General features: G+C 37.6%; 1 protein-coding gene across 1 annotated transcript in view; it reads right to left on the reverse strand.

Moving 5' to 3' along the window:
* Positions 1 to 5,965: 5,965 nt before the first annotated feature.
* Positions 5,966 to 14,117, reverse strand: part of LOC122968140 (NACHT, LRR and PYD domains-containing protein 12-like) — a 29,950-nt gene continuing 21,798 nt past the window's right edge. Inside the window, exons 15-21 of the mRNA XM_044333143.1 lie at positions 13,636 to 13,778; positions 13,146 to 13,192; positions 12,556 to 12,770; positions 10,276 to 10,547; positions 9,703 to 9,816; positions 9,464 to 9,605; positions 5,966 to 7,710 (exon numbers count right to left, since the gene is read on the reverse strand). Coding sequence (XP_044189078.1) covers positions 7,400 to 7,710; positions 9,464 to 9,605; positions 9,703 to 9,816; positions 10,276 to 10,547; positions 12,556 to 12,770; positions 13,146 to 13,192; positions 13,636 to 13,778 — 1,244 coding nt within the window. The 3' untranslated portion in view covers positions 5,966 to 7,399. The remainder of the gene's footprint in view (positions 7,711 to 9,463; positions 9,606 to 9,702; positions 9,817 to 10,275; positions 10,548 to 12,555; positions 12,771 to 13,145; positions 13,193 to 13,635; positions 13,779 to 14,117) is intronic.

Consider the following 14,117-nt stretch of genomic DNA (forward strand, 5'->3'; position numbering starts at 1 on the left):
AGCATGACAATTACGTTAAAGCAAAGTCATAAATGGTGGTTTGACAAACAAAATTCAACAAACCCCAAAATATGAAAATTAACAAATGAATTCTTCGATTAGTAGCATTTGCACACAGAACTCAGCTGAAGCAACTGACCACTATATGTAGCAGTTACTGATTGACTCTGGCTTGATTATCAATTAAATATGGCTGCAGCACAGCCTTTTGTACGCCTATTTTAAATTTAAAGGACCAGCATATAGGATTTAGTGGCATCTAGCCATGGGGTTGCAGAATGCAACCAACTGAATGAAAAACATGAAAGGCCCTCTCTGGAGCCAGTGTTTGGTTTGTCCATTTAAGGCTACTGTAGAAACATGGCGGTGCAACACGACACCTTCTGTGGAAGAGGACCTGCTCCCTATGTAGATATAAGAGGCTCATTCAAAGGAAACAAAAACACAGAGATTCTCAGTTTCAGGTGATTGTACACTAATGTAAACATACTTATGAATATTATATTCCATTTCTGCCAATGGACCCCTCTAAATCTTACACACTGGTCCTTTAAAGAGACAGACAGAGACTGAACTAAGGGAACATGCACTGATACTGACTGGATATTGGTCCAATACTGACTCAAATAGCTGGATCAGGTATCGGTGACAATGGGTTGATCTGGTATCAGATACCATTATTTTAATAAATAACAATTCAGTAAATTTATATCTATGTGTTTATTTGTTACATTTTGTTTTACAAAGTTAGGAAAGCAATGTTTAAGTCAGGCCTGATGGTGCCATACACATAAAATAATGGTCCCAGTCTCTTCCACACAGTAAGGCATACAGCTTATTAATTAAACACTGGTATCAGATCAGTACTTATGGGTCCACTTTGGGTGTCAGCTGATACCCAAAGCCCAGGTATCAGTATTGGGACTGAAAAAGTCATATCAGTGCATCCCTTCTAAAAACACTGTAAATGTGGCAGATATCCACTTGATATGACTAACTCAGACTGCTGAAGCTTCACATCAACTTTTAAATACATTTTTGTACTAAATGACTGTGTGGACACACTGTGGATTTTGGCCTCCATCACTTACATTGAAAGCACATTTGAAAGGGATCTTTTAAAAGCCAATATGAACAGGAGGAATGATTACAGTGAGGAAAACCTCTTTCACTGTTCATGCGGACACCTGACTGCTCTTTTAAGACAGACTTGAAAAATTGTTAACCTGTGTATACATGCACACAGCAGGGATTTGCAACAAATTATTGACCTATAATTGAAAACCAATCAAGAATGTTCAATCTCTCAAAATGTGATTTTTTTTCTTCTTTATTTATGGCCAAATTGCACATAAAAAATGTGATGTGATGTGCTTTTTATTATAATATTACAGGCTTCAGTGTTCTGTTCAACAATATTTATAGCAACTTTTCTGGAAAGCAATGTTGCTGCAGTTACTAGCTGCGTGTCGGCACGCCCACTTTCACACTGAAAGCTGTTCCTTTTTTTCTAACCAGTGACTCATCGTTTCAATAGACGATCTCCGAAGAGGGCAGCCGCTCAGACGGAGGAAGTGGTGCCGTTAGATGGTCCGTTATCCTTAGAATAAAAACTACAGTATAACTACATCCCGGAGAGCGTTTTATTTCTCATTATAGCGTGTATGTATCCTGAAATGAAGCCACTGATTGAATTCTATTCATACAGTTTTATTTTAGATTGTTATTTATGTCTTACTTATCAAACTTACTTGTTTTTATGACTCCATGTAAAGCAAAAATAACAACAATAATTATTGTAATACATTGCTTAATATTGGTAATAACAGTAGTTTTAATAGTATTAGCAATGTCTTTCCCCATTGCAAGTTTGGTGTGAAATCTATTGAGTTTCGTTATTTGTTTTTGTTTTTATGTGTGTGTGTGTGTGTGTGTGTGTGTGTGTGTGTGTGTTTTGTTTTTTTCCTTTTAGAGTGAACAGTTATTTAAGTTTAAATCACACAAAATCCAGTCAAACAAAGAATATGGAAATTATGGCATTATATTTTTAAAAGGAAGAAGAAGAAAAAAAATACAAAAAACAAAAAAACAAACAAACAAAAAAAAACTAATAATAAAAGCAACAGTGCCAGTCAAAAGATTATTCGAGGGATAATAGAAAGTGTGTCCAAACTTTTGACTGGTACCGTGTAGCTAAGTATGATATTTTATTTAATTCACTGTATTAATATCTAAACATTTTCACATCAGACAGACTCAGAGTGAGCCGCCTGTTTTCATCCTACAAAAACAGAAATTTGACATCATATTACATCCAGTTACATAACTTTCAGTCTGTCGGGGAGAAAAACCAGTGAAGTTGCACCACAGATGGGTCTATAAATGAACTGTTTCCATAATGACAGTCTGTAACTCTCTCTGAGCCTCCACTTTGGGTTTGTGTGGTTTGTTTCACATCCAGCAGCTCATTTTAAACTCAACAGCATCATCTTCTGGTACAATCTGACACTGTCACTGGTTTACAAGTTGTGGATATTTTGGGGATTTTGTCTCTGCAATTACATGTGTTGAAAACCAAAAGCAGTTAAAACTTATTTTAGTTAAATACAGTGTGCACAGGATGTTTTATTTTGACTTTGTTTTTGTTGTATTTCTTTAAACGTCCTTTTTTATAAAATAGTTTGGTTATATCCCTAGTATGATTAATATTGTTCGTACATATGGTGTATGTACATATTGTTCTGTTAATAAAGTTTTTTTTAAATTCCCGATCTTGAACTAATTTACAGCCTAAGAGACATTAACTTAATGATGATTTAATGCAGTTGTTCAGGAGAAAAGTGTTTGATTTAGAGGATATGAAGATCTTGTTTTCTTTATTGTTATAATCATTGGGCTACTACACTGGTAATGTTATAGAATAAATGTTATTAAAAACAACTAACACCAATTTATCATTTATAGCCTATTGATTACAACACATTATGTTTTATAAGCTCATTCTTATTTTTAAACTCAACATATTTGAATTTGATTACCTGCAGGCAAACAAAAAATAAAATATTCATCATTACTAAACTTATTATTATTATTCATACATAACACTTTGAAACTGTGTTTTAACCTCCATGTAAAGAGATAAGTATAGTAGTAGTACATCATAGTTATGGACCTATCTCTTGTCTCTAATCTGTTTTTTATCTATATTTGAATTAGTCTATTTAGTAAACAGTATTTTAGCTGTTAATTGTATTGGTATCTTTTACCTACCTCATTGTTTTTGTATCAGTTGTGTGACTTTCTACATAACAATAGTTTATTTAAGGATTTTCAGTCAGGATTTAAAGTGCACAATAGTACAGAGACAGCACTGGTGAAAGTTACAAATGATCTCAAATTGCATTGGACAAAAGACTTCTCTCTGTACTGTGGACCACTGTATCTCTTACCTACGATATTTGATCAGGCTATGCTTTTCGATCAACATATTAAATCATTGACATATTGATTGATCATTGATACATCATTAACGTTTTCCAGCTAAGAAATCTTGTAAAACTCAGGTCTGTTGTATCCCAACCTGAGCTAGAGATGATTATTCCCGCTTTCATATCATCCTGGCTGGACTATTGTAATTCCCTTTTAATCTGTATCAGCAAGTCATCTCTGAACTGTCTACAAACGGTCCATAATTCTGCTGCAAGGCTGTTAACCAGGTCCAGCAGGACATCTCACATCACACCAATTTTAAATTCTTTACATTGGCTTCTCATCAGGTTTAGGATTCATTTTAAGGTTCTTGTTTTCATGTACAGATGTTATAAAAAACTGGACGGCATATAATTTCTTACAGCTAAATGCAGAAAAAACTGAAATTCTTACTTCTGCCCTTCCTAGTGTTGTCCCTAAGATAAGGGATGGTCTTGGGTCTCTTACCTCCTCGGTTGAATCCTCCATAAGAAATCTAGGTGTCACAATGGACCAGGCTCTGACTCTGGACCAACCTGTCAAGTGTCTGATTCAATCTTGTTTTTTCCAGCAGAGAAACATTGCAAAGCTCAGGCCCATTGTGTCTTAAGTGGAGATGGAAATGTTAATTCATGCTTTTGTATCATCCCACCTTGACTATTGTTACTCCCTTTTCACCTGCCTCAGCAAAACATCCCTGGATTGTTTACATGTGGTCCAAAATGCTGCTGCTAAACTCTTGACCAGGTTCTCCAAAAGGTCTCATGTGACACCAATTCTGATTGCTCTTCATTGGCTCTCCATCTAATTCAGAATCCAATTCAAAGTTCTTGTGATCACCTATAGAGCTCTGCATGGTCAGGCACCTGCCTACATTAGACACATTACATTTGTAAACTGTGTTTTTAAAGGTACTATATAAATAAAGATTATTATTATTATTATTATTATTATTGTTGTTGTTGTTGTTGTTGTTAGAGATCTACTGCAACCCTATGTTACCAACAGGTCACTAAGATCTTCTGATCAGGGTTTGCTGGTTGTTCCTAGAATTACGCTAATAACTAAAGCTGCTTTTGAGGGTGTGGCTCTGAAACTCTGGAATTCTCTCCCATTGGGTTGGGGACTGTGGTATGTGGTGCTATTTGGTTTGTGGACACTGTGGACACCTTTAAAAAGCAGCTCAAGACCCATTTGTTCAGACTTGCCTTTGTGTAATTTTTCTGTTTTCTATTTATTCTGTATATTGTTTTATGTCTATATGTATGTTCATGCTTTATTTCCTCTGTGAAGCACTTTGTTACGTCTCTGCTCTTCAAAGGTGCTGTATAAATAAAGTTACTTACTTACGAAGTCTCCAATCAGTTAACTAAATTCCAAGAATGCCTTAAGGACATAAAGTCCTGGATGACCTACAATTTTCTGCTACTAAACTGAAGTTATGGTGCTTGGCCCTAAACACCTTAGAAACACATTATCTAATGATATAGCTTCTCTAGATGGCATTTCCCTGGCTTCCAGCACCACTGTAAGGAATCTGGGAGTTATCTTTGATCAGGTTATGTCCTTCAGCTCCCACATAAAATGTCTTTCAAGGACTGCCATGTTCACCTATGTAACATTGCAACAATCAGTCACATCCTGTCTGAAAAAGATGCAGAAAAACTAGTCCATGCATTTGTTGCCCTAACAAGTCTTTTAAGACTCTCCAGCTGGTCAGAATGCAGCTGCATGTGAACTGACAAAAAACAGAAATAGAGATCATATTTCTCCAATTCTAGCTTCTTTACACTGGCTCCCTGTAAAATCTAGAATAGAATTTAAAATTACAAAAAAAACAAAAACAAAATTTATTATTGTTGTTGTTGTGCTTCTCTGTGTGTCTATCCCCCCTCTCCCCCTCCTTCTTTCTCTCTCAACCCAACTGGTCAAGGTGGATGGCCGCCCACCAAGACCCCGATTCTGCTCAAGGTTTCTTCTCATTAAAGGGGAGTTTTTCCTTGCTGTGATCGCCAAGTGCTTGCTCATGGGGTAATTTTGGGTCTCTGTTGTGGTCCAGCCAAAAGGTTTTTCTGTGACTATGCCTGCACTGCACCTCAACAGGGAAACAAAGATGGAGTTTTGTACTAAAAGGGCTTTGAAGATACATTATTTGTTTAACTCAAACAGCTCAGAAGCTTCAAACTCAGACTCAGAAGCTTCATATTCTCTTCAGATAAACACTAGACCACATTTCTGCTCAGAAGGAGTGTGGATTTTGTCCCCCATCACTTACACTGTAAGTGCATTATGAAGGGATCTTCTAATGGTCCATATGAATTGAAAGAATGATTACAGCAAGACATGTTTCAATGTTCATTTGGGCCCCTGACTGTTGTTTTAAGACTCCTATAAATCAGTTCATCAGTCAAAACAACCCATTCACCAGCTGAGTCAATTCAATATCAAAGAAAATTAGCAGCATAAAAACTCTTGGCAGTCTGAGGTAGACCTGCCGACAACACTCAGGTCTGTAGCTGTTAAAACAAATATGTAATCTATAACTTTATTCATAGTTAATTTTCCAAAAAAGAGAACTGAACATCAATCAAAGATTAGACAGTAAATTGCAAGAAAAAAATTATCAACTTATTTCTGTTTGTAATTGAGTCCTTAAAGTCTTGTTTTTGTAAAACAAGTGACAACGACAGCTGCCTTCTTTCTTGTTTCAAGTTACACTCACTCAAAGATAATTTCTACTGGAAACAGGCTGGAATTTTCTTCCTGCACAGGTAGATTTTTCAAGTTTTTTTTGTTTGGGAACTTATATTTTATTTCCAGCTGCCATGACATTTACCCATCTTTAAGCACATTAGAAATATATATATATATGTATACTGTACAATACAAAACAAAAACACAAATCAAAAGGCAGCAGATATAATGAGCAACACATCTGTGATGTCAAGAAGTATCTTTCTATTACTTTAGAATATAACCTTTATCGTCCACCAGAGTGGAAAATGGTCTTTGGCAAAACATGAAGATGCACTACTACAATTCAAGAAAGTGACAGTCAGTGTAACAAAGAGACAAGGTCATATTATACATTAAAAACATTGAAAACAGTTCATGTCTGTGGCTTAAATATCATTAGTCACTTTGCAGAATTAAGAATACTGATGGCTCTTTGGGATATTTGGGATGAAGGACTTCTTAAATACAATACAGAGAGAGCTTTTCAACCCTTTTGATAGCCAGGACTTATTTTGGGAACATTTTCAGTTTTAGTTCCGGACACAGAATTTAATATACAATCTAATAGTATCTTTCAGTTCATCAGCATCCTGGCAAGATTGAAAGAAAAAGTCCACATTGGTCCATTTCCATTTAAACTCCTGGATAATTTGAATGGGACAGTCATGGTAAAGACACCATCATCACTTTCAGTATAAAGAAAGGCTAAATTTTGAGACTAACATGTTTCAGCTTGTGGCCTTCATCAGGGTCAAACTGGATTCTCCTCTTGTGCCAACACTTTCTTTGGCATCTGATTCAATCTGAAACCAGTAGTAGACAGATCTTTAGTGGGAGAGGGGTTTCTGAATGCGTAGAACCTTGGGCAGAACTGTGCGTCTTGACCTACTACTCTCTCTGTGTTTTCATATAACTGACAGCAGAGGTCTTGACCTCTGGTGCAGCTCACAGGACGTGAAAAAGAGTGCCCTCCGCAGTCAGTGATCCTTCAGCTTCACCCTGTGGAGCTTAGTGTCCAACACATTCTAAAGATTATCTTACAATAATTGAGATCTTATTTGAGTTACTAAGGATCACAGGCCTTTCTCTTCATGTTATATATATTCATGTCCTCTCAGTACTAATGTGAGACCTGTGACATGGTCTTTCCATTGTTGTTGCTTTGGTAACTCATATTCTAAGTCTCATTCCTACTTCAGCTCAAGTCCAGGGTTTTGGAAAAGTGTGCATCCAACTTGCGCAACTTAGTAATCAAGAATGAACTGGCTTCTGCTCCTTTGTTTCTCACCATGTCTATTACGTCTCGAGCCTTGTCAGCCCTGGATTTTGCTCTGGCTGACTCCATTTCTTCTTCGCTGATAAAACCCTGTTGCAAAAGATGATCCAGCAGCCGGTTCAGAGTTTGATCAGAGACTCTTTCAACAAACTGTGTCCGAACTGAGAGCAACCTGTCACTCGGTGAGCGACTCTGAGTCCTCGCTAGATTTTCTCTTCTTGCAGTAGGATCTAAGGGACAAGAGGAAGAGTTAAGTTTAATAACCTGCAGTCATGTTTAAATGCAGACCTCTTACTGTGTTCAGACAGGACACAAAGCACCATTTGACCACTGTGTTTATTCAACCCACAACTGTCACTGTACAAACTGTACGTTAGCTTTAATGGATGTCGACTGAAGCTATGATGACTGATGTGATGTGGACCTGACTCATCACACTTGTGGGTAGACATTTTCACTACAGCCCACACTGACACTTTGGTCAGTTACTGTAAGCTTCATGCAAAGAAGCTCCTCAGTCATACTGTTAACTTTTATCTTGGTTACATTTCATAATATAGCCTGTGATTTACTGTGTAATTCCTTTGTATGAATCAGGTACCGATAAAATACTTTCCAGCTCCTACTGGAAGCTAAGTGGAAGAAAACAAGACTATGGAGAACAAAGGGTTAATAACCAGACATTTTAGAGGAAAGGAGTATCTATGGTACAGTGCTGGGAGACAAAACTGAGGTTTGGGAAACATTGTCTTCACAAACTTGTTCTACCAGCTTAGAACAGTCAATACTTGATATTACAGCCTTCATCTAATTTTTATTGTGTAATTTTTAGAATTAAACTAATAATTACTATGTTCCTCAGTTCCACATATATTTATAACATACAGTGCTGTGAAAAAGTATTTGCCCCCCTCCTTATTTCTTCTATTTTTATATATATCTCAAACTAAGTTGTTTCAGATCTTCAAACAAATTTAACCTAAAACAAAGGCAACCTGAGTAAACACAAAATATAGTTTTTAAATGAACAATAAAGAACAACAATGAGAACCATTATCTTCAAATGGAGAAGATTTGGCACAGTAGTGAACCTTTGCAGGAGTGGCCAACCTTCCAAAATTCCTCCAAGAGCTGCAATGACTCACCCAGGAAGTCACACAAGAGCCGAGGACAACATCCAAGAATCTGCAGGCCTCTCTCACATCAATCAAGTTCAGTGCTCATGACTTTACTGTTAAAAAGACACGGAGTGAAAATGGCATCCACTGGAGAGTGGTGAGGCAAAAGCCACTCCAAACCCAGAATAACATGAAGGCTCATCTCAATTTTGCCAAAACACACACAATAGTCCAGAATGATGGTGGTTGTGTGATGGTGTCGAGATGTTTTACTGCTTCAGGGCCTGGGCAACTTGCCATAATTGAGGGAAATATAAAATCTGCTCTCTACCAGAAAATCCAGATGGAGAACGTCTTGTCATCAGTCTGTGATTTGAAGCTCAAGCGCAACTGGGTTATGCTGCAAGACAATGATCATAAGAGCAATTCCACCTCTGAATTGCACAAAATAAACAAAATTAAATAAGTATGAAATTAAAGGACCTGTAAAATACGATGTTTCCCAAACCTCAGTTTCAGAGTATAATTTATTTCTCATTTTCAAGAAAATATCCAGTTGTTACTCTCTTGTTCCACTTTACCTACATGCAAGTACCTGCACCAGTAAGTACTGATTCATACAATGCAATCTAACTAAATCCCAGACGGTATTATAAAATGTTACCAGAATTGTTTGTGAGTTAAAGTTTTACAAAACATTTCTTATACATTTACAAACACTGGCCAATAAGATCCCTCAAAACCAGGTAAAAAAGTGGACTAAATGATCTGAGGCAGAAGAAGAATAAAGGCATCATGGATACATCAATAACTGTTCTATTCAACTATCAGGTGGAGTGTTACTGCAGGAGGATGAAGCCATTACCAGTCAGATCCACTTCATGCTCCCAGACCTCTGTATTTTTTTGGTCCTGGACCTTTAAAGTCACTTCATCTGTGTTTGTAGGCAAGCGGATCTCAAACGTTGGGTAGTAATTTGGTCCAAACTCCAGGTCAAAATCTGCTTTCTGAAAACCAGAAGTATCCAAAGTGAAATAAAGGTAACGACAGTGGATTGTGTTGAAGTGTTCTATCACGTATTACAATCTGCTTTGAAATACTCACTTTAGGCTGTATTTTAAAGGCCTCAGGACAGAGAATGCTGTAACTTTGATCTTTGATGAGTGTACATTTGGGAGGGGCCTTGATGTAGTCAGTATTTTGCTGTTGTCCAATCACCTGAAGAGACACCAGAACATTTTTACTAGAGTGGTTTATCCTCAGTTGAACGCAACTTTATCTCAGCACATACTTTATCAGCATCAGCGCATTTGTAGGCTGATAAGCAACAACTGGATATTGTATTCACTTGTCTGTAGTGTGTGACAGTTGAATTTGTCTACTTATGTTGTTTGTATTTATCATACACTGTATATGCTGTTCTCTTGGCCAGGTCACTCTTGAAAAAATAATACGATATCAAAGACACAATGTGTTATTGTCATCAAACAGTTTTGTTGCATTTATCACCATACAAAGATGTATGATGACTGTCTGTGTAAACTAATATAACCTGTATAACAATATAAACATTTACAATTAAGTTTTGGCTCTATATTCAGTTCCTACTAGCAGCTTTAAGAATGATCAGGCAAGTTTGGACTGAAAGTGAAGCTGGAACGTAACATTAAGTTTTACCTCTTGCAGAGGGATGTTCCTTGGCAAGAGAAACACCTCAAGATACTGCCTCTTTGTTTTGGGGTTTGGTGGTCGGAGAAACAGCAGAACTTGGCCACTAATTGGCATTGTGATGTTCAGAAGCCTCTTAATACGATCCAAGACCAGACCAAAGAGAGAGAAGTGAGGGACGTTCACAACCACATGAGTGTCTGTAATCTCCAGCGTCTCCACGATGCTCATTCCATCACCAGTGATGTGGACGACAGACAGCACACCTTCAGGGAGTGGAGCTGTGAAAACAGATTTATTTTACTACCAACATCCTTATTATAATGTCAATGTTCATGGAGAGGAACTCAGTCCTGTCAGTAAAGAATTGAACAGTTTCCCAGGTCGGGCAATTTATCCAACATAGGGTGCAGTTATAGGGGATAAATTGTTTAAACTGGCGATTCAAAGTTGAGGAGAAAAGGAAAATGATTGAAGATAAATAAAGGTTTTTAGTATTTCTCTGATCCTCAGATGATAAATCCTGACGATATGTGACCTCCTGAGCTTTCCTATTAGGAAAAATTCCCACTTGTATCAAGAAACATTAGAATTTAATGGGTGGTTTGGCCCGAATTGAATATGAGAAAATAATAATTTGGTTGCTCTGTTTCCCTTTTACCACCACGACTCTAAACCCGGACAAGTGCTGTGGAAAAGGACAGATTCTTTGAATGTTTGTTATCTTCTTTTCTGTCCCAACCTCTCATGCTATGGACTATTATTAAAGAAAAGGTATTTAAATATGCTAATTTCTGGTTAAGTTACACATTATTGCTTTAAAATTTAATTTCTTTATGAATTTAAATAAAATTACAGTTTAAACTGTGTGTCACAATACAAACGTACACAGCATCTGTAGAAAGTAAAATCTGCTGTGGTTATTCATGGTCTAAGAAGATCTCAGTGCTTTTCTCTTGTGCCAACATGATGAAAGATGAAAGATTAGTTGAAAGGTGAAAGATTAGACTAATATACAAGATATTTTATAATACCATATTTCCCTCAAATTTATAAAATACATTCATGCTCTCCAGATGATGAACCCTTTTGATTTTCTTCTAGCACACCCTCGTGAAAAACTTTATGTACATGTTGTAGTGTAGGGAAATGAAATGGTTACTCAAAGAGTTGGGCACTAGAAAAGAGAATAACAAAAAAATCCCAATCCTGTCATTTTTTTAGAGAAAAAATGTATATATACACACATAGTGAGATATCAATAACGATATTACTGAGCACTCCAATTAAATAAAGGTATAAGTCTAACTCAAAGTCTTTCACTCACACTCCAAAATCAAATCTTTTTCAGTTAAATTTGCTCATATAGATTAGTCAGAACAATACACAGTATATACCCCATATCCATATAAGAAACAAAAATAAATCACATTTAAATTCACAATTCTGGAGTCACTTAAATAGTTTCTGATTTTGATGAGTTGTGTGTGTGTGAATGAGTGTGAGTAGGTTAAATTCAGTTCAGTTGAGTTCAATTCAGTGGTGCAATATGTGTGTATGCAGTTTTGGGGGGCTAGATGGCTGTCTAAAGAGACAGGGTGCAGGGAAAAGGGCTGTAAATTTGGTTAGGCAGGATGAGGGTTAAAGAGGAGAGAATAAAAGAAGTCTAGAGAGTTACAGGCAGGAAGACATCGCACTAAGCCTCTCTTTCTTGACATCCAACCCTGTCTGGGAACATCTTCCGAGCATATCCTAGGGAAGACAGACAAACTTTCCTCCCAAACTCGTTCTGGGGATCAGCACACTTCCTCAGCCCAGGACTGTTCAGGGTGATCCAGGAGAATCCAGCCTGTTCTTTTTTACTACTGCCGTTCTTTTTTACTTTTATGTAGTTCACTGTTTTTCTTTAAGAGGTTAGGTAGGTAGTCCAGAAACTGGATTAAGTTCCTTGGTTGTCTCCTCCTTCTCACTGTCACTCCTCTCTGCTCTCCTCCATGGTGCTTTTGTCATTTTGTCCCTTACCCCCGGCTCACAGGTGTGTCTCATTTATCTCCTCTCCTATCCTACTTCCCTTTAATTTCCCTCTAGGAGGTAAAAGGCTATGCTGCTCTTTTTCCTTATCCCCTTTCTACCATGTTTAGCTCCATTGCTGTTAAGAATCAGGAGAACAGATAAATCAGTGTATTCGTTCATTTTGTGGCTGTAATGAAATCTGCAGCCTATACGGGGCATTAACAGGAGTCTTATTGTTATTTTAATAAAATTCACAAAGCACAATAATCAGCTTACCATCCATGGTTTCACAGTGTGGCAGGTGGAGCTGACTGACAGCACCATCAGGATTCTGGATGTTGAACAGTGGCCCTGCAGCCATCTTGCCAGCTAGTTGTAGGAGGCTCTCATCCCATTGGACAGTCCAGTACAGCAGCTCCGCCTCCTGAACCGTAACAAACACCAGTCCAGTCAAAGTACACCGGAATACACCTGGACCAGGACACCTGAAGCTGTAGGACACAGAGGAGCTGATTATACAACACAAACACAAGTTCATCCAGCTGGTTTGAACGAACAAAAACTAAAGAATAAATTTGCTGAAGAAAATGTGCTGCAGTGCTTAAAAAGCTGGAGACCAAACTGAACTGCTGGACAAGATGTGAGTGAAGCAGCAGCTGTAGAAGTATGAAGAGTATGAAAAGTGTTAAAAGTGAAATGTATTCACTGAAAGGAGTTCACACGACAGTTGAGTCTGAGCCCTAAAATGAGTTAAACTACTGAACAGAGTGGAACAGTCTGAAAGGAGGTGAAGCATCATCACTGAGAGGACTTGACAAGGTCCAAGGTTGAAGGTTGAAATATTCTGCATCTTGTGTTTTGGTTACCTGTATGAAATGTTTGCAGACTCCGTCAGCATTTTGGGTGTGAAGTCCTAAGATGTAGAAAGTGATGACATTAGTTATAGAAAATGACCACCTCACTCTCACAATCATATAGCTGACAGGATCCTCATTGCTTCACATTCTACTCCACCTGCACGCTTTACTGTCTTTTCATTACGTGATTATCAGTAGTCCACATGACTGCTGATGTTGCTCTTTAACTTTACATTCATCAGTGAAATGATCCTGCAAGACTATGTTGGACAGTAGCTGTTGGTTTCACAGATGAGGAGGTAGAAATGAATTAGAAGGAGTTTCTGATGGAGGAAGAAGGAGCAAAGTATGAGAGGAGAGGAAAAGAGGTCTTGAAGATAATACAGATGACATGAAATCACGTTACGAGTGTAGAGATAAGAAGTATTAACCAATAGAGGAACCTGAGTCTGATCAATCACAAATTAAAGTTAAAAATTGACATTTGTATTGACTCTACCTGACAGTAACTTGTCCCAGTCAGATTCTCTCTGCACACAAGCTGCTGCTGCTGCTGCTTCAACCTCTCTGGGTCATCAGGATACAGCTGATCCTCTCTGGTGTCCTCAAACACATTGAGTGGTGGGTTGGATGTGGACAGATCTGGTGGGAGATTAGAGCCATCAGATGTAGAGAAGAAGACAGCAGATGTTAAACTCAATTCTGGACATCCTTCTGGCCCAGTTGGCTAAGACACATACAGAAAGCTGCAACACATAGTCTCAGTTTAAGACTGAACAGAGACTTTCTCCACATGTCTCCTGTTGTTCTCTATTGGAAAACCCTCCAATAAAGTCAAAATGGCAAAGAAATACTGTAAAAAGTTCCAGTCCAAACACAGTCATGTTTCAGTCAAGACCAAGTTTGAACAAAAAAGTTACCCCAAAACCAAAGTTAAATTGGATTTAAAATGTGTCTATTAAGGATGTTTTAATTCTATTA

The sequence above is a fragment of the Thunnus albacares genome, chromosome 2 (genome assembly GCF_914725855.1).
Source record: "Thunnus albacares chromosome 2, fThuAlb1.1, whole genome shotgun sequence".
NCBI lineage: Eukaryota > Metazoa > Chordata > Actinopteri > Scombriformes > Scombridae > Thunnus > Thunnus albacares.